Consider the following 22,885-nt stretch of genomic DNA (forward strand, 5'->3'; position numbering starts at 1 on the left):
CACTTCGACCCATCGGGATGTTTTGTATAATCGTCACTTCAAGAGCTACCTTGTACCTACTCAAGAGCTTTTTCGACGATCTTCATGTTTCGGATGATGGAGCACAAGGGCAGCTCACTTTTAATTTCTTCGGTTCCAAATAGCTTGCACCAAAAACTTTCATTCTCTGTCTGACGAGGGCGTGACATTCACACATGTGTCTTACTGTCTCTTTCTCTTCGCCACACATTCGTCATTAGATGGTGTCAGTGTCCCATCTTGGCTAAGACTCCTTGACTGTGTACTTAAACACAAACACTTTTAGAACCGAACCATTCCTACAGTCTATAAAATAGATAAAAACTATTAAAATACATTCCAACCCGGTTGTTGTGAGAGTGACCTAATACATTTTAGTACCTAACTTGGTTCCTAAGTGATAGTCTAATAGGTCAACTGCTCACGTCTAGATGATAAGGCACGACAGTAAGTATAAACAGGTTTCTAAATATATTTCCTGAACATGTATGTCATCTTAGGAAATCTTGAGTTTTGAAAACCTACATATTTAAGGGCCAGTTTTACCACAGATGACGGACTGATTAACTTCACTCAAGCTGAATTAATCCAATATAAAATTTATTGCAGGGAAGTTCGTTATTGGCTTGTCAGAGGACTCTTCAAGAACTCTTCATTGTATTTGTATACGTACGACGTTCCAACAAAGTTAGAAAGGAAGAACTTCACTCCTGCTTTACCGACTTTCTCTAAGTGGAGTATATGTACAAATGCAAGAGTTAAAAGCGATGAAGAGCGCGTGGACGGTTTTCCCTTATAGATGGTCTTCTCCACATTGACCTTCATGATAATAGTTACCATGAGTTGTTCATTTTTCTTTTGTAAAAATATGTACTATGCTTGTCCCGTTCTGTAGTTACACCAATGTGCCTAAAAACTTCGATCTCTAACCACACCAATATAGAGTAAGGTATTAAGTATAACTATAATATCGTCAGGTAACATGAAAAACTCACTAATTACTAAAAAATAATTAAACAAAAATCAACCTTTTTCTAATAGTAATATGGTTTATTATGGCTATGAACTTGTGGTGGTAATTAGTGAGTTTTGCTTATCACCTGAGGATATATGTTTCGTCACGCCACGTTGGAATAAATTGCTTCATAATAACAAAAACGTAAAATAATAATTCCAATACCGTTTCATGTTAACCCTTCGTTTATAGTCCAGTTAAGTTGTAAAATGCATCCAAGTGACCGAGCAAGTTCGCGGAATGGCTCTTTTTATTACATACTTTGCTTTATAAGAGGGGCGCCATTAAAATGATTCTGAGGGCATAAAATGATGGAAAAGGCCCAAGGACTTTCCAAAGAAAACTAGGGTTGCCAAACTTAGTGCATAAATTTGCGGTACATTTTCCATCAAATTGCGGGACTTGGGTATAAAATGCGGAACACCTTCACCCAGCCTAACTGGGTAAGGTAAATTGGCCGTCAACGTATGGAAAAGGCAACGTGTGAAAAATTTACTATCTAAGCTGGGTAGTGCCAAGCTAACGAGTGTTTTCGCGAGGTATACGAGTATTTAAATTAGAATCACGCGCTCTTTACTTATAATTGAACGTTCGTTTCAGTGTTTTGTAATCTAGTCTAGCCTGAAAACGGCACAATCGGCCTCCCGCGCGGTCCGTTTGCGGGGTGCATACTCTAGGGCTCCAGAAACGGGACGTCCCGCAATTGGCACAAGCGGGACTGTTGGCAACCCTACTTAAGATGTGTAAAAGATATTGTTTGGAAATTACTTACCTGTGCATCTTGCAAGCACTGGCTGTATGTATTGTTCCAGTGGACGATTTTCGAAACGGATCAAAATATGTCGAGCGAAATTAACTAAAATCATCATTTCAATACATTTTATAGGCTCCCAGGGTGCCAGATGCCAATCGTTTGCGCGATAGAGTGATAGAGAGATACCGTTTCGTTCGCTAAGGTTGAAACGATTGGGATCTTGGCTAGGCTCTCAGGTGCATGATCGTATTGTATCGATACAAACTCTTATTAAGTAGTCTTGTTACCTACTTTTGTGTGGTTCTTGGCAGCGTATAGAAGTAAATTTTCATACCTTTAATGTGAAAGCATTTTATATCCTTTAACTCCTGTAAGGCACTTTACATTACATAGTGAATTGAAACCATATTATAGGTCTCAGGTTTTATTCAATTGCTGCTAGATTTTACAGGGGTCTACCCGGATATTTACATCCATGGGTTCAATGCGCTTTATCTAGAATTATAGGAAAAAAAATAAAGTAAAAGGGTCCAGAAATCTTGCAACAAATCGCATGCGATTTTCGACACATTGAACATTGCGTTATTTTATCGATCGATTGACTGCACCTATCTACGGCCGCAAAACTAGCGAAAATTTTATTGGAATTGTTGCAAGGTCTTTATAGCCCTACGGATGCAATTTCATCATGGATGCAATTATAATTATGAGCATATAAAATTTGTCATTGCTGTTTAATTGGAATTATATTAGGTCATACGCGTACGCAATCCCACCGCTAATTACGGAACACAATCCATGTCGTATATTATTACTTATATTAAATTGTAGTGTTTTCTATAAAGACAAACCGTAATAATACTTATTTATAATTTACAATGATATCAACACAAAATGCACAGTTGAGGTAATACGAGTAGGTAACAATAAAATGGAACAGAACGTATATAAATGTTGTATTTGTTTATTATATTTCGCAATTAAAAAATTATACTCATATTTCTTTTTTTTTTTTACAGAATCGACTGATTAGTGCAACGAAGGAAGTGCCTTTAGTGGAGTGTCAAAGTGTATTTTTGGAAGTTTTTGGAAGTTTTACCAAACAAGTGCCTAGTAGTGTGTATATTTTTAAGTGTTTACTGAAAATATATCGTTTCACTATGGAATTAAGAAGATTGTCCTTATGCCTGGCGTTCCTGTTGGTCGCAGTTATCTCACATAGTTCAGGTACGTTTTATATATAAGAAACCTTGTTAGTAGTTTTTGACGGTAATAATGTGGTCCGCTAGATAATGGAACATATCCAGTCTCAATTTTCATAAAAATACTCGTACGTCACACTTAGTTTTTTTGAAATTTTTTGTTAAAAATTTTTCACTTGAAACTTAAAGATGTTAAAAATTACCAGTTTTTTATTTATTTATTTAAGGTCGCTTTTTAACAACAAAGGTCATTAGCGACCACAAAAGAATTACAATTTTTTATATATATCGATGTACCTGAAATAGAACAAAAATAATCGCTATAAAATTTATCTTTAAAAAGTATATCGTTTTGACTCATCAGTCTATACTTAGCTACGTTTTAAATATAACATAATGTAAGCTGTGTATTTTGGGGTCAATAACACCAATTATACATACGCTGCCTACCTAAGCTGATCGATAGACATTTCAAAGCAAAAAAACTGAGATTGGACTTAGTGTCATTATATATGGCCATATTTAGAAATTGAGGTTATGATATGAAATAAGTAACATCGAGTATCCAGTATTTGTAACATAATTACGTCCTTCTATGACTTAGTAAAAGCAACATATGTCTTTGTCTTTGACACTTTGGCCTATAGAAGGTAACTAGTTTGTGCGCTTGTAAGTTATTATATGCAGCTTTGACCTAAATTATGTAATCGGGACGAGAGGTAGCAAAAACTAGTCTTTTTGCCTGCGGTTTAAACAAGCACAGCACCGGCCATCTGTTAAGTTGATGTAAATACGAAGGCTCCTTTAAGTAATTATGTTTTACAATTTTCTTGATTAGAAACGATTTGATACGATCCGTTGCTTTTTCCCAGTAATTAAACTTGTGTCGCAATATAAAAAAGAAGAGAACAAAAAGCGCGACTTTCATAGTTTGTATGAGGTTCAACCTTTCGCGCATTCATAATTTTCCGCTGACAAAATTGGTTTGTCAGAGTATGTATATAATTGCTAACTACGTATAAAATTCACTACCATGTGGTAGTGAACTTTAAAGATACTGAGTTAGCAAAAAAAAACAAACAAACATAATATAATTTACATACAATTTATTTGCAGAAAAAAGGTTACATGTGCATGTTAAGGACTATTAATATGTGTGAGTGTAAAAAAATGTTTCCAAATGTTTTAAACAGTATGCAAATGTTACAAAGGATATTAATTAGCATTTGAATTCTTAGAATAACATACTACTTAAATTAATGCGACATATGGTAACATCAGTAAAAAAAAAGAATCAGTAGAAATAGGTAGTTCAATTCGTATAGAAGAAACTAAGTCGTTTTAGAAGGAAATTGTTGTGATATAACATCACTCTGTATCATAATATCATGTACAGTAGAAAAACAGCGATCAATGAGCCAACATCTCCGTTTTTGAGTAAATTCCTTGCCCTCGAGTGCTTTTATTTGGATAGGTAATTTATTGTGCAATACTCGCATTGTAAGCGTTCCTTCTGCAAATGGCAATAAAGACTTCTATTCTTTTCGCGTACGTGGGTCAAAATTATTTTCGTTGTCTTGTTTCTGAACACTGTCACGCTTCATGTCTTTTATCAAATAAATAAAAAAAGTTGAGTGCAATTGCATTGTCTTTCATTATAATTCTCATGAGAAAATTTAAAAACTATATTTTACCCCATACGAAAAGCTCCACTCAGTCACATTTTTGGGGACAAATAAAAAGACAAAATAATTTTGACCCACGTATCTAACTTTCATTAATGTCAGCCTCCAAACCTCATTCATTACATATTTTACGGATGCTAAATTAAATATAATTTCATCACTTCCTCAGTAACAAAGCTTCTTCAGAAATAGATGCAATAAAAACAGTCGAGGCCGTCCAGCGCCGGCATTAGATAAAAACTAACTCATCCCAATTTTGTTTGTGTGCCGTCCATTGCCTCTGCATCGGCAAAAAATCTAATCTAATTTTTAAAATTATTAAAAAAGAAGACTCAGTGGTGTATCATGATCAAAGGCATAAGCAATGATATATTATATTATACTTCGTTTTATGGTTATATGTTACTGAAAGTGCATAATTATATAGTTGTATTATAATTTTTGATTTTTGTCGAGTCAAATTGAATATTGGGGATAACTGGCCAGCGAGTCGTGTCACATAAAATGCAGTAAATAAAAAAGAAACCTTATATGAAATCAAATGTCAGCTTACAAATGACAAGTTGTAGACAAAATTGTTGCCATATATAAATAGAATAAAAAATTGAGTAGTAGGTCAAACTCTAAGAACGGGTTTTGCTTATTACGAAAGTAAAACTGAACCTCACATATCTTTGTTATTCTTAATAAAATAATTATTGGAATTTTAATGCTGAATTATTTTAACTTATCTAAGGGAGACTTGAAATGCGTCCATCCTCATCCAAAAAAAGTATAAAAATCAATACTAATCCTACGTTTGACGATTAAGTACAGTTACAAAATGTAGGCACTTTTTACACCCTTTTTTATCTGCATTCAAACTCAACACGTAATTGCCAGTGTCAATGACAAAAGCTGTCAAAACGCGCGCTAAAGCCGGCTGTCAACATGACAGCTGTCAGTTCTTTTTTTAATGTTTATGCTCCGAACGCACGGGTCATGGGCGTTTTTTGGTGCACTCAAACGATTATTGGACCGTTAGATGTTTTCTTTTTTAATTGATCGTTCTGTGCCATTAGTGATTATCTGTCAAGCTATTTCCGTCAGTAGAAAAAATCGACAAATTAAAAAAATATAGGCGCGATGGGTTATCGTACCATAGAAAATTTGAATATCGCGTCTTTTTCTACTGACCATATTATTTGACAGACCATAGAATAATTTTCCTGCATTATCTGAAATGTCAGACAGAACATGTTTGTGTATTTAAAATATAGGTATGTGCATGGGTTCTACTTTTGGACAAAGTCATTTAAGTACTTATCCCTATGTCTTTCTATATGCTTAAGTTTGGGCATTTAATAGTAGACAAAATCAAAATGAAATAAATCCTTCTTGTCTATGTTTGTGTTTTATGTCCATTGCGTTACAAATCTTCGTTAGAACGTTACCAGACTATCTATAAATCAGCGGTCACACCTACAAACCGTCTAATAAAAATGTCGTCTCTCAATACAAATTCCATGATACTTAAGCTCTTTTGTAATTTGTTTTTTTTTTTTTTTCAAAACGACGGTGTTTTGCAGAAACAGGATGGCAGTTACGACCTATTATTTGGAGGTGTATTTGCAATAGTTCAAGAACCTTTGACAATTAATTAGCATCATTGGTTTCACGAGGATGCCGTCAAATAGTTTGTGGATAGGGCACAATTAACTTATTTGCAGTCTTTTGTTAATTAGGCAGCCTTTTGTTTTTTTTTTTGACGAATCCTAAGGTGGATGAGCTTCCTGTAACATGAAGCCTGATGCTATTTTTTATTCAATAAATTCTATTGTTTATTAGGCAAATAAAGTACGTATCTTATAGTGCTTTTAACCTATATATAACCCCAACTCCCTTGATGCAATTTCGGTTTTGAAAATAAAAAGTGAACACCGGTCATTGGACTCTTTAACGAACCAAATTTAATAAAAATTGCTACAAAATACAATAAGATATAATATAACACGGTGTTTTTAGAGTTCCCTACCAAAAAGGTACAAAAGGAACCGTTATTTTAAAATCCTTTAATTTCAATGGTGCATTCCTGCTTCAATTTTAAGTAACTTTCTCAAAGAAACCGGTATTCTAATCAACTCCATTTTGGAGATAATTAATGTTTTTTTTTAATAAGGCCCCTACGAGCGTGTACACTTGCCTTAGGGCCTGTTTACACATTGATTAGTAAGTATTAAGTATGAGTTTATACATTGGCTACTAAACGCAAGTACTATCTCGGATGATCCGCCCTTTTACTCTTAAGATTAAATTAGCAGAATATTGTGCTCGCTATCAAGCTGTTAAAGTTTTTAATAAATTACCGGTTGAGCTCAAATCTATTTGTGACCCCGATACCTTTAAAACCAAGCTACGTGCGTTTTTACTTCAAAAATGTTTTTATACTATTGAAGAATTATTTTACCATGACATGGAATTAAATTTTTATTTATTTATTTTTATAAATGCTGACATTTCGATTTCAATAGTTGATTACTGTTTGTTTGTATTTTTGCGCCTTTTTGGAAATTTTAACATAATAATATTTAATTTTTCTTGTCTTTTTACTTTTCGCTTTTTTTTTTTTTTTTTTTGCTTTATACCTTATTACTAGGTGACATTTTTTCTCTTAATTTATAATTTATTTTCTTATTCTGACATGTTACTAAAAAAAAATCTTTTTTCTTAATTTTTAAATGATATTATTTGATTATTTTTTCTTTTTACTTGTTGACATTTGTAGTTTTTTTCTCGTATTTTTAATTTTTTATTGTCAAATTTTTTTAAATTACTATACATGTTTTTTTAAAGTTTTGGGCTATCTATTTGAGCGGGCGATTTATTTGAATTAATTTTAATATTTATTTTTATGATGTTTATTTTTGATATATTTTTTGTATGCATGTGCTTAGATTTAAGATTATTCAAACACAATGTAATATTGTTATTGAATAAAAATGATGATAATGATGATGATGATCGATATTTGAAATGTCATTGATATGTCATCGTTTTCTATTGTTTGGTCGATTGAAATATAATGTCCGTGTTACAACAATGCTATCAAATGGTTCATTTAATGTATACAAATTCAATTATATAACTAAACTCTAAAACTTAAAACCTAAATCAAAAATATATAATACTAAACTTAAAATACTAACAAATATCTCCCTTCGATGCTATTAATTACTTTTATGAAAAATCCAGAAAAAAAAACAAATGTCTATGAAATCCAGATAAAATTAATACGATAATAATCGTATCTTAACAACGTGGTTGAATCCCAATGTAAACGTACATTTATGAAAAGCTAAATTAGACATTCGTTTCGCATTGACCTAGTCACCTAGTCCATCTAGCCAACTTTTGTGATACAAATATTCCCCATTTTAATACATCGATGAGTAATCTGGCAACGTTCCCATGTTTTCATATAACGAAGCCGGATTAGATATTTTATGATTACATGAAAAGCTATTCAAAGAAACGTACATTTTGTTTGTTATGCAATACGAATTAAAATTTCCGGAATAGTGTGCTAAAATTAGATGTACATAATAAAAATATGTATTAAATTTAGCTGTGCTTTAAACTGAGTACCTAATGTATTGATTGGCTGAAATTTAAAGTGTTTTACTATGGATGTGTGCCAAAAAATTCAAGCTATGAAAACATGTTATATAATTATGATACGAGTAGGTTATATTCTTGAACATAATTCTAACGATTTATGAGGGCTTACTATAATCCCGAAAAATATTGATCTGTTTATTTTAGAACCGTTTAGCGGGAATACACAAATTTTCAATTTCCCAATACGTTGCGTACAGTTGCTGAAAAAAATATTTAGAAAAAATGTGTCGGAATGTTTTTAAGTGTGACCTACATACTGCAATGAATAAATAAAATATTCTGTTGATAATTTTAGGAGCACGTAATTTGTTTAATCTCGCGTGCTAGTCTTATATAAGCAGCAGACATACTGAAAACGACATGACCGACATAAATGATTATAAACTGTAGGAGCTAAGACACCACAGGGGATGAGGGTAGGACGCCGACCTGTGGTGTTTCCGTGACCCCAGAGTATAATGCCGTAGCTTGATTTAGTTTGCAAGTAAGAACTGAAACCGAATAACACAGTCATGTTATTAAGGTCTGCATTCCTTTTTTTTTTTAGTAAGGTGCTAGATGCTATACTTAATACTATGAGCTGTGGACCTGGCGAATCCCTGTGGCTCCGCCATTTTGAAAAAGTCCAAACAATATCAAACGTATCGTTTAACGAACACTCTCACAAAATTTTACGCAAGTTAGTTGAGAAATGGGACCTTTACTTATAGGAGAACAGCCGGACAGCTGATCCGGACGGACATACGAAAGGATTTTTGCCCAAGGTGAAACAAAGAAGCAAACATAAAATGTGATTTCTTTAGTGGTCAGCTTAGGTTAAGGGTCTCCCCTGATATATCGACGCGAAATCGGCAAAAGCCGATAGAAAAAAGCTTTGTCTACGAAATAAGGACGAAAAACACGTCGACGCGTCGGCAGGCGTCGACGCCTTTTCCCTCTTAATGCGCAGACATAAAGCTTTTTTTATATCGGCTATTGCCGATTGCGCGTCGATATATTTGGGGAGATCCTAATTATCCATTTACCTAATGGGTTAAGTATGACTTAAGGTTATGGGTATTTTCAGTGGGCTTCATAACATAAACGGACTTTAAAGCCTAATTTCCTTACTTTATCCTAATAGCTAGCCGTATTAAATCTTCTACCACTTTATTTTTTTATTTTTGAACTAATGTGTTTTTTTTTTTTTTTTTTTATTGAGGAAAAAAACAGATACAGGCCAGTAATATATACGGATAAGATTCTAAAATAATAAATTTAGCCTACATCCTAACACAATTCCCACTAGGAGTTCCGACAATAATTTTACGACAGCGTTGTAATCGGAACTTAAAACAGACATCCTTACTTATATTAATACTAAACTATTACAATATTTATCATATCCTACTAGTATGTACATAAACACAAAAATAGGATTATCGAGTTCGGCCTAAATCACAGCAATAAACAATACAAAAGAAATTAAGCTACAATACAGGTAATTAAAATTAAATTAACATTATAGGAGCAAGCTCACTTTGCGCTTAAAGTTGGATCGAGTATAATTATTAAATATGTCAACCGAGATTAGGTTTTTATTGTAATTATGACAAATTCTACGTAGAGGAGCTCGTACCCCAGCGTTAGTGGCAGCCGTCGAGACCGCGAATAGGCAAAGTGTCCGTGTCCTGTAGGTGGGAGCTCGGAAACTGATAGCCACCAGGAGCTCCGGGCAGTTATACTGACCGGTACATATATTATATAAGACGGTAGCATCTTGGGCGTGGCGTCTGCTCGCCAACGTCTTTAGCTTATACCTTTCTAGCAGCTTGATATATGACAGATTTGCATGTTCAAGTCTGAAGTGGAGGGCTCTAAGGAAGCGTTTCTGAACTGCTTCTACAGCATCTATGTACACAGCGTAATGCGGGTTCCATATCTCTGATGCATACTCGAGATAAGGTCGCACAAGAGCGTTATAAAGTAATATATATGACGAACTTTTCTTTAGAGGCTTGGCTGATCTAAGAACGAATCCTAACATTTGAAAAGCCTTAGATGTTATTTTGTGTATATGTTGGTCAAATGTTAACTTATCATCGAATGTCACCCCAAGATCCTTTATTTGTGAAACTCTTTGGACCATTTCCCCTCCTATATTGTACCTCGAGAGTATTATATTTTTATTTTTGGTGAATGTGATATGAACGCATTTATCATGAGGGATGATTTAGTATGAGGTGTCAAATAAATCAGTGTTGAGCGACCAGTAAATAATGAGCAAATGAGTCAAAATTTGGCACATACATTACTACTTCATATAGAACAAAGAGAGCCATGTGAAGAAAAGATTGCAATTTTTTTTTTCCATACAAACGTGGACAATCTCTACTACGTATATTAGACACTGGAGACCTGCGCCGGCTTTACACGGATTACACAAATCCATTCAGTAGCTTTTGAGTTTATCGCGAACATACAGACAGTGAGGGACTTCGTTTTATAAGGCGCGTACCAGATGTTGCAAATTACTTATTGCAAATTACAAAACATAAGTTAAAAACCATTTTTGATTACACGATCCCTTAATTTTATAAATACGAAAGGAAACTTTTAGTTAGGAATATTTCCGGTGAACAAATGCCACATCCATTCTACCTCGTCAGGGTAGAGGGACTGAATGGTCACTAAACACGCGATCTCGGTGTAATGACTCGATTTGATTAATATTTTCTATTTAATTTGAATATTATTCAGCTTGTATGCTTTTAATTAAGATATTAAAAGTGCTATTACTTTTTTATTTAGCTATGATAGCTTGTTTGTTATTGGGGATGTTTGAGCGTAAAATGAATGTTATTTTAAATGGCAGGCTTTTTACTTATTGTTAGTCAGGTCATAAGTTGTGTAACAGCGATTTTTACTGATAAAAAATGTATACGTGTACGTATCCCCTATTATTTTTATAAATAAATAAATATTTTGAGACATTATTACACAAATTGGCTAAGTCCCACAGTAAGCTCAATAAGGCTTGTGTTGTGGATACTTAGACAACGACATATATAATATATAAATACTTAAATACATAGAAAACACCTATGACTCAGGAACAAATATTCATGCTCATCACACAAATAAATGCCCTTATCAGGATTCATAGGACCATCAGCTTCATAGGCAGGGTCACTACCCACTAGGCCTGATTGGTCGTCATAATATGGAATGAAAGCTTATTTAATGCTGTATCAGTTACAGTATAATTGAACGTAATTTGCTGACTCAGTTTTGCATAATTGTATGTAATATTCGAAAAAAGTGATTAAAAATATACGCGGCCTCTTGAAGACAATTTTGATCTCTATTCTTTTTTACATGGTTGAATCTTACATAAAGCAGAAGTTGGGTATTGTATGTTCTTGAAAGCTTTGTATTAAATTTTATCTGTCGAAACCTATTGCGACAGAACTTATGGCCTGACTAAGTTCATAAGTAAACCGACTTAAAAGCGAGAGATATTAACCTGAAATTGCGCATATTTCCATTTCTTATAAAACTTTCCTGAAATTTCAGAGAACTTTTCCAACTTTTTTTAAACATACCACAAATATGTATGACCTTGCAATGACAAAGTGTGTAAATGTCGTGCCAGACTTAGGTTAGGTAGATCGAACAAAACGAACCAAGAGCAAAGTTATTAACAGAAAAATATTAAACCTAGCTGGATCGACTCCAAAATTTTGTCTTGTAATGTCACTGCCACTTTATCTGAGTAAAATAAGTCTTAAAATATAAAGTAAGTATAAAGATTCTTGACCTTTACTGAACTAAAAATAAAACGTAAATAAAAAATGGCGTAACGACATTACAACGTAATCAATACATTAGAAAACAATGCATCATTTCAATTGATTACAGACATCAATCATTCGTTCAATCCATTCATTCGATCGGCCACAAGTTTATCAATGCAGTCGACAACAGAAAGATATGTCGCTGTCAAAGTGAAATTTATATGAAGCGTTGTCAGTTGCATTAGTTTATCGGCGGTATAAATAAATTGGTTTATTTAAATATTCTAATCCATGAATCGAATTATATTCCGTTACAAAATACGAACTGGTTTAAAAAATGTTGTTTGGCGAGAATTTGGCTGTTTTCTTCATATAAACTACAAAAAAATTGTGAATTATTATAAACAGAGATTCAGGTCTGTCTTGTTTGCTTAGCTTTAATCCGATTAATTAAGAAAATTATCAAATCCAATGTTTTTTGTCTGTATTTTCACATTTATTTTATCTTAATACGTGTGTCATAATACTTAGGTAAAATATGTTCCAAACATACATATTCAGTTTCTTATGTAGAGAAAAATAAAGCGTATTAATAGGTATTCTGCATTTAATCGTTTTGACAAGCAACCTAAACCACCTTTTCGAAGATTATAATAATTTACTAAAAATTGAAGCTTTTTATTTGAGTCTTCGAGATCCTGACCTGCACGGCGGCTACAATATTAATTCGTATCTGTAAAATACTGTAAATACAAACACATATATCTCTACAGTGGCATCGGTCCAACAAAAACATATGAAACATAATAAACATAATCAAGAATTAGCAAGAATAAAAAATAAATGAATTACATAATAGACCTTGATTGCTATACCTAGACCGTGAACAATGTGAGTCGTTCAGTAAATGAATGGATGAATGATTCTTTCCATTGTTTTGTATAAGGGGTACAGTTGGCTTATAAAATATTCAGTTTAAGATAATTTTATCCTCAATGAATCCAGTTTTGGCATACAAGTAGGTCAGAATATTAGACTTGTAAATTAGATATATGTATTTATAGTACAGTCAGCATCAATAGTAGCGGATGAAACAACGCGCCAAATGTATCTGATATTCCGGATAACTTTTCCAAATATAGATAAATCTCTAAAATATACATTCAGAAGTATATCTTTTACCGTCTTAATTGTTCTACATATAGAACCACCACATTTTGCTAAGCTGTTACAGAACGGTAGATACTTATGAAACCTTGTTTGATCCGCTACTTTTGATGCTGACTGTACATATACGAGTATTATGCGTATAAGTACAAATTATTAAGCGTTGGTAGCCTAGCGGTAAGAGCGTGCGACTTTCAATCCGGAGGTCGCGGGTTCAAACCCCGGCTCGTACCAATGAGTCTTTCGGAGCTTATGTACGATATATTATTGAATATTTACCACTCGCTTTTCTAATCCCAATAAGGCCTAGTTTCCTCTCTGGGTTGAAAGGTCAGATGGCAGTCGCATTCGTAAAATTGCCTACGCCGATTCTCGGGATAAGTTGCCAAGAGGACCCCAGGCTCCCATGGGCCATGGCAATAAGCTGGGACAAACGCTAGGAAGATGTACGATCGTTTACATAGGAAGTTAACTGATAATTCGTAAAGCTTAGAAGACACGTGGTCTACCAATAGCTGACCATTGTACTTAAACTGATCAAGAGCTATATTCAAAAAGAACAATTTGCTGTTAACCCTTCGGGCGGCAAAGTAATATTTTAAATTTTCGTACCGTGCGGCGCTCAGCCGCGAGGCGGCAAGTTTTCGATATTAAAAATGGCGGCTGCCGCACGCGCGGTTCTCGGAGAGCGTCCATTTCGAGGCATCTTGCCGCACGAGGGGTTATAGTATGAGCGAGTAGAAGTTTTACAAACAAAACTTCTACACGCTCGTATTTTCTTTGTATAACAATATTTAGCAACGAAAACTGTTAAGATATTCGAATTTAAACTGTAGTGAGACATACTAACATTAAACTAACTGTACGGATTCCACTCACGTGCTTTTAGTCACTCGCGCGACATGTTTCGGAGGCCGTCGTGAACGCTGCTCGCACTGTTAGTGCTTGAGAAAGGAGACCTAGGCTCTCCGAAACATGTCGCGCGAGTGACTAAAAGTGGAATCCGTAGAATTAGTTTTATGTTAAGTTATGTTACCTAATAATGCCAAGTTTCCTGTAATTTAAGCATATCGTTCAAAAATGCGTATCTTCGATTGTATAGGAGCAGCTTTTTGGCGGTTGATTCGTGTGACTCATTGACGGGCCTTACGGGCGAGAATGGGGCCAGTATTGCAGTATAGCGGTGTCACGCACACGAATTCGAGCCAATCGTCCAGTCTAACGCCACAACGCGATGGGTTGATGAGTTCACATCACGCGCGCGATTGGTCGCAACTAGTTGCGTTAGACTGCACGATTGGCTCGAATTCGTGAGTGACACCATTGAACTAGCACTGTTCTTAGTGCCCGTAAGGCCCTTCCTTAGATATATAATGTCAATGGTGTGACTTTCAACAGTTTCAACTGTACCTACTATACTGATTTCAAATTTTCAATGTACAGTCAACCAATTTGAATCCTAGGTCACTATAGAACCTTGTCGCTTTAACTATTCTATACATGACATGCATCACTCAATAAGCACTGTCGTAGAAGTCATTATGACATGGTTCTATAGTGGCCTAGGAATCAAATTGGTTGACCGTACCTACACCCGTTGAATACTGAAACTTTATAAGATTTCTTTATCTCAAGTGCTGTAAGTTCTCGTCAGTTAGATAAAAGTTGACTGATAAGACAGATTTGTCTACTTCTTGAATTACATTCCACGATAAAAAGGTTGTCTAACAAGTACTTAAAACTCAGCTTAGGTATAAAAGGGCATAAGTGTTACGTGGAACTTACACCCTTTTACACCTACGCTGCCAAAGATTTGTACCCTTATTCACGACGACCACAGAATTTTAGGTTTCTTCATCTTCCTCCCGTTGTCCCGGGTATTTATCAATGAAAAGAAATCAATATGAAAAAATAAAGCATAACTTGTATGCAACATGTGATACATTTTAGATATATTTATTAAGCACGAATATACGGACAAGGAATTTAATTTCTTTTTTTTTCGTACTTTGTCACAGTGATAATTTGTATGAGGTCCCTAGCGGCTTTCCCGGTAAGGGCATTTATTTGTGTGATGAACACAGATATTTGTTCCTGAGTCGTGGGTGTTTTCTATGTATATAAGTATGTATTTATCTATATACGTATGTATATCGTCGCATAGTACCCATAGTACACGCTTTGCTTAGTTTTGGGCTAGGCCGATCTGTGTAAGCTTGTCCCCAGATATTATTTTTTTCATATTGATTGTCAATGTGACAAGGTACGAAATGATACGAAAATTAAATTCTTTGACTGTACATGTACATATAGATAAAAATCGCAGTCAGGTAAGTTCAATTCTAACCCTTTATTCATAAAACAGCAGGAAATCTTGGTTAAATTTCGTAACTTTCTAACAAACACGTATAAAAATGACGAATACGGACAAAGCATTATTGACGGCATCAACAAACATTTTTCGGATTCTGACCCCATACAAATTTATCCCAACATACATTAATAACATCTGGTAGACCGAGCTTTGTTCGGAAAACATATAAAAACCCAAAATGCTGGTTTTCGCAGGCATAAGACCTAGTTAGATCGACCCCCCCCCCCCCGAAAATCCTAATATAGCAAATTTCATCGAAATCGTTAGAGCCGTTTCCGAGATCCCCGAAATATATAAATATACAAGAATTACTCGTTTAAAGGTACAAGATAAAACTTTTACCGCAGTAATGATAATGTAATCTTCCAAATCTGTTACTTCTTATCGCTTTCCACAAACAGTTACGTAAGATTCGGCGGGCTTAGATGCGGAAGAATTAAAACCGTTATCTATTCACTGATAAGGTTAAGGCCCTATTCAATGCTCCTAGTGCCTATTCTTTTACCACAATTGTGGCAACCAAGTACGACTCATATTTATGTGAAGCGACTGGGGTCTTAAGTTAAGAACGGTATTCTGCCTTTTCGCCGAAAATTGTATTGCCGAATTTCACTTGCCAATGCCAACCAACTTTTCGCAGACGTTTCATTTGGCCAAATAACTTATACCAAATATTTATTTATTTATTTCGCAACATGGTTGGGAAATGAAAATTGCGTACTAGGCTGGGTTAGGTTAGGTTGGATTATGTAAAGTTGGGAAATGAAACTTCTGCGAAAAGTTGGTTGGGAAGTGAAATTCGGTAATACAATTTTCGGAGAAAAGGTAGAGAATCATTAAGAACAGTCTATGCCCGCACATTTATGGCACACGTTTGAATTTTCATTTAAGGTTGTAACTTGTAATATACCTAAGTATGAGGACTGTTCCAGTTTGATTTTCTTTTAATTCAACTGTCTAATGATTTTTATTTAATTTCCAGGTAACCTTATTCGATAGTTTTATCATAAATAATCAGTAAGTATAAAAACGCCGGCTGCATTATATGGAATTATATAATGGACGGCACAATGCTTACGTTGCACGCTCGCATTCATCGCGCATCCACGCAGAGTTGGCCCAAGTTAACTCTGCGTCGAGTTTGATAACACAGAGCGTGGAATTTTAAATGTCATAATTTCATAAATAATTTACCTTTATGATAACACTATCACACTCTGTGCTATAAAACTCGCTGCATAGTTACCTAGAACCAACACTAAGCGTATAATTTGGGTAGCGTTACCTCTTTTTCAATAAAATGGAGAAAGTGGATGTCGACTTGCGGATAATGGCCAGGATAACTAACTACACAAGTATGCAATCTCATAGTTAGCTCCTTTGACAAGGTTACATCACCGGCATTAAGAAAGCTCAAACATTGCTACACGCGCAACATCATGGGAAAGCTGATAACATTCCTCTACTACGTCAATATTTGGCGGATATACTCGTAATCCTTGATAAGGATTTTACGCTAATGTATTTTGGTATCGAGCAAAAAACTTTACTTAAAAATGTCCGGCAATGTTGACTTTTCTGGTTAAAAAATTGGTGGCGAAGTGAATACTTAGTTTATGGCCAGTTAAAAACGAACAGATTAAAAAACCTACTTCTAACATCATCCGTTTTAAAAAAAAGTTAATAAGATTTTTTTTAAATCATATACACGGAAGGGGTGCTAACACTTTATTGGATTAGTATAGAATAGTATTTTTTTAATGGTTTGTCCATGTGGTTAAGGAATAAAAAAGGCTTTTTATTTTATTTATTTATTTAGAAAATAAATACTTCAGCAAATACCTACCTTCATTCCTCCCATCGACTATAATGTACTACAGATTTCTCAACTGTATGGTTTGTATGTGTTTACCTCGTTAGAATACCGTCATATACTAATCTACCTTTCCGAAAGCGCCCGAAACCCAAAGAATAAATATTTATTCGAAAAATAAGTTACATATGGAGAGAAAGAAAGCATAACTTAAAAATTATCAGTCGACTTCATGGGTTGAAAACACCATAAAGTAATTGAGTGAGTACTGAAAAACACAGTTCCATTGCCCTACAAGCTGTCTGCGTCACTGGTTATTTTTGGACCACGAGGGGGCGTGAGTTATGCTATTGTTCCCTGTAGGGCTGTTTTTACACTTAGGGTTCAATGATATTGTACATTTGACATCAAAATCAGAACGAAAGAGAAGGTCACTTGGAACTGAACGCGATGTAATTTTTTAAGTAACTGGTTTTTTAATTCAATTATTGTACTTACAAAAGAAAAAGAAAACCTACTTCAAAAAGGATAAAATAAAATATTAAGCGTGCGGTTGTTTTATGCGATAAACGCAGCGTTGAACGCATGCGTCAACGGCATGTATGGAAAATGAAAATGCGTTTACCTCTGCGTATACCGCGTAAAACAATAAGATCGTTACATTATCAAGTGTAAAATGGATGGGCGGCAAATGAATTGCGTTTAAGAGTCCCCGCGGCAAGCTCGGTCAATTTCACCTTCCCATACAAACGCAGTTTCGTTCTCATTTTAAAACTAAGTGTTGGATTGTAATGAAACTTTGCACACTTTATCCCTTTTATATGCGCTAGCAATTGATGTCTGAAGAAATTAAATAGCAAGTTTACTTTCGTAGTATTCTGTACCCCTAGTGTAACTAAATTCGATTTTGAAACGTGACGTACGCGTTTGCGTTTAGTCTCATTTTGTATTGGATTTAGAAAGAGCGCGCCAAGCGGGACGTTTTGGAAACTCAAAATCCTATACAAAATGAGACTTAACGCAAACGCGTTCGTCACGTTATGATGTCGATAAAATTTACACTAGGGGTACTGATACTTTATTATTAGAATGTAGATAGTTTAAATTGTCCAGAGCTGTTTTCCATATTCATCGGTATCTATTTTAAAGTACCTGTGGCTCATTTTTCACCAATTCAATAAAAAGCCCAAAGGAATACAGACTACATGCTATATGAGGTTCCCAGTCATGCTGTGTCTCTAAAAAATGTCCCCACAGCGCGTCATTAATAACGGCACCCCATTAACAACATAGTTAGCTTAAAACAACGCCCTGCCCTGATCGAGCGATAACGAAATGAGATTGCAATTGAAATTATGTGACATTGCTTTTTACACGGTCACACCGGTCGACAATACTACTCGTATTTTGACCACTACGAGTACCTACTCGTAGTGGTCAAAATAGTATTGTCGAGGCGGGAATTTAGTTAAGAGGCTGTCAATACCTAAAGCGCGCACACTGTCTATTTGTATCGGAGTAAATGAGATAGCACTGTCGCATGTTACTGGGCCTGGGCAAGGGAATAATAAGAAAAATATTTAAATAAAAAAAAGTGGATTATTAGTGTAATATTTTACTCAATAGCGGTTTAGATATAAATGTTTTGAAATTGTGATTTTAATTGCAGACCCATAAGTCAAAACAATAAAGACATAAAACCGTTTAATTGTGATTTTAAGACCAATCTTTGCAATTATTTTCTATCGAGCCGATTTCGTTCAATCATGTATCGAGTACAACCACGGTCTTTGAAATATAATTAATATGAACATATATTTTTCTTACTTGACTAAAACAAATAGTCTTTCTTAAAAAACTGTTTAAGTGACATCAATTTCAAGGACATTGGGTGTGTTGACAGCCTCTTAAGTACTCGTATTTGCGGGATTGAGTAAGAGTTATATTGTACCCCTAGTGTAAATTTATTCGATAGCGAAACGTGATGTACGCGTTTGCGTTTAGTCTCAGTCGTAGAATAAATTTACACTAGGGATACTGTTCTCCGTTTTGTATGGGAAACTTTTAGCTCGAGTATATGTTGAGAATTTTTCAGATTCAGATTTATTTATTACACAGCATACGATTGCAGTAAAAATTACATACATGTAAATTTATAACTACTCTATTGTGATCGTCGATAGTAAATGAAAATAATTACAAGACAATTCAGATAAATTAATTGCAATAATTAGGTAGGTAACTATAACATGAAATGTTCACCTGAAAAGGATCGTGAATCGGGATGCCAAGTTTATACATAGGAAAAAATAGAAATAAGATCATTTGGACTCTAATACAATGTGAAATATGTAATTTATAATGAAATATTCATTTATATCGAAAAATTCACAGTAATACGATATTAATTACAGTACTTTTTTTGTAGTAATTTGGCTTGCCAAACTATTGTTGACACTTTTGTGAAGAGAATATATGCGCAGGTTGTTTGCAATCTAGTATCGATAAATAAGAAATAAGTAGCAAAATGTTACAAGAATTGCTGATTCTACACCGTGTTTTTATTAAATTCTATTAACTTCGGGGTATGGGTAAGTAAGTTGAAGGAAACTAAAGGGCATAGTTAATTTAAAAAAAAGTTTTATTTTTATTTTATGATGGGTATTACATTTAATTACAACCAAACAATTGAACACTGTGACATATCAATGTCATTTCGAACATCGATCGTCCGACATGGAACTTACGTTTAGTAAGCAAATGTATTAACCCGTACTACTAACGCAAATCAACATGTAAACAGGCCCTAAGGCAAGTGCCTATCAGATAAAAATAAAATAGCGATTATCTCCGAATTGGAGCTAGTTAGAATCCCATTGTCTTCGGGAAAGCTGCTTAATTTAAGCTCAGAATTACACCCTTGAAATTAACGAAAAAAAACATTGTGTAGATTGCTGGCATAACTAGTCGCATACTTCTACATAGAAATTAGGTACCCTATCAAACTAAGTAAATACGGAAATAAATCCCCAGAACAAATAAGTCTAAGGTTAAATCAAACATTTACCTTCTTTATTACGTATTTATTGACATATACGTGTGTTACATACTAATTAAGATTCTGTTTGATTACAAACGAGTTATGATGAATTTTAATGTATTATACTGCGTCTCTGGAAATACCTACAAGAAGCAGAATAACATATGTAATTACAGTACATATAGTGCTACTTTCCCGCACGTGTGCGGGAATGAGCACTTTCCGTGCATATGTCGAAACTTTAAAGAGCCATATGTACTGTAAAATGTTGTAAGATACATGTGCGAATAGGCAATTCGCAACTCGTGTCGATTTAAAACACTCCCTTCGGTCGTGTTATAATTTATCAACATTCGTTGCGAATTTCCTATTTTCTGCACTTGTATCGTAAATAACTATTTCACCACACCAACTGCTAAAGGCCCTCTTGCATGATTCTTTAAAAACTAATTTGAATTTTATCCACATGTGGGGCAAAGTAATCAGATGCAAATTTTGAGTTGGTTACTTATGTTAGTTAATAGAATTGACTTTTAAATGATGATTTTGAATGTTTTGGTTTTATTACGTTAATTTGGTTTGATTTTATTGATATTTCATAAGTATATTCCTCGCGTTGGTGTGATGAAAAATTTTGTGTTTCTCTCGGAGGCAAAGTTTGTTTAACCCTCGTGCCTTGAAATCCTCGCAATGCAACGCTCATGATTCCACTTCTCGAACAATATTGGAATCTTCCGCTTGCTCGAGTATCAATTAGCACGAGCGGTTAAATAACAACTTTGCCCTTGTGTAAAACAAATAACTATTTAATAATTGTCGTCGAATAAAAACTCATTTCAGAAAAAACAACCACCGGACTTTGACGTAGCGTAGATAAATAATGTATGAGGAAGTGCCGTGCATTCTTATAAATAAAGAACAAAACAATTAGGTACATGATATGTTTCTAATTTATTTACACTACACCAGCTCGTAAAGGCTTTCTTTATTCTTCAATAACTGATGACAAAGTTGCATTTTATCCATTAGAGTGGCAACGTTGATGCAAATGTTGAATTGTTTCCTCACGTTTGGTTGGTAGAATTGACTTATGAATGTTTTTAACGGTACATATTTTATTATTTTATATAATAGTACATATTTAATTACTTACATAGTACATATACATAGTACATATTTGATCGACTAGTATTTTCTTCGCTTCGGTGAGGTGAAAAATTATGTGTTTCACTCGGTGGCAAAATTTGTTTCCACTTTTTGAACCATTCGCTACGCTCGCTCGTGCTTGTCGTTGTTGCATTTTTCCCTTGTTCGGTATTAATATTAATATGAGATGTTGAATAACTTTGCCCCCTTGTAAAACTATAAAAAAATACGCACGGCGACATGAATCATTATTATGTACTCACAATGAAGGTAAAACTAATTGTGTACCTCCGTTAATTACAATCAACTGTAAAGCAAGGTCACTAGCAATTGTAACAACACACTAGGTCTCTGTGCCATAAACTAGATAAATTCTGACATCGGGACCACAGACAATCTCAACTACTATTAGACGGGGCATATAAAAGGTTCTCTGGAAGACATCCCTTATAGCGCCTGTCGCTGTAAATCAGTTTCTGAATTTATTTTCATTTAGTGGTGCAATAATAGTACATTACGATACAAGTGCGAAAAATAGGAAATTCGAAACGAGTGGCGATAAATTAAAACACGACCGAAGGGAATGTTTTAAATCGACACGAGTTGCGAATTATCTATTCGCACATGTATCGTACAACGTTTTACAGTACATATGGCCCTTTAAATGTTTGACACAGTAACGTAATGTGCTTATTTGCGCACTAGTGCGCTGAAGTAGCACCATATGTACTGTAATAGTTATTTCTTTTACAACGGGGTAAAGTAGTTGTTTAACCCCTTGTGCTAATACTCATGTTGGTACCCGAGCAAGCGATATATTCCTAAATCGAGTCACGAGCGTAGCAAAAATGAATTAAAATAATTGTGATACAGAAAAGTAAAATCATAACCTAAACGTCAGTAGGTATGACTCGGTTCAAATTCCATAAAGTTTTCTAGATACAGTCACGTCTGAAAACAACGACACGATCGAAGTGCCAAAAATATGCATACACGACCTTATGCTCCAAATATTGGAGTAGTGTGTACATATTTTTGGCACTTTGTCCGTATCGATATTTTCAGACGTGACTGTACAACGTAATTCACTGCGGTCTACGATGCATACGGCCGTCAATTGTTGACATTGGCCTTGTCGTGATATGTTTTTATCAGGGTTGCCAATGTTGCCATTATGTAATATTGAATGTACTCGTATGTATTTTTTACTGACAGAAAGTTTCTGTGAAATTTGACAT

The 22,885-nt window shown here is 34.5% G+C and overlaps 1 protein-coding gene across 1 annotated transcript in view; it reads left to right on the plus strand.

Annotated features, from left to right (window-relative positions):
- LOC133531176 (vascular cell adhesion protein 1-like) overlaps window positions 1-22,885 on the plus strand; it is a 217,729-nt gene that overhangs the window by 21,931 nt on the left and 172,913 nt on the right. Inside the window, exon 2 of the mRNA XM_061869311.1 lies at window positions 2,807-3,014. Coding sequence (XP_061725295.1) covers window positions 2,948-3,014 — 67 coding nt within the window. The 5' untranslated portion in view covers window positions 2,807-2,947. The remainder of the gene's footprint in view (window positions 1-2,806; window positions 3,015-22,885) is intronic.

Source organism: Cydia pomonella, chromosome 24 (assembly GCF_033807575.1).
Source record: "Cydia pomonella isolate Wapato2018A chromosome 24, ilCydPomo1, whole genome shotgun sequence".
Classification (NCBI taxonomy): Eukaryota; Metazoa; Arthropoda; class Insecta; order Lepidoptera; family Tortricidae; genus Cydia; species Cydia pomonella.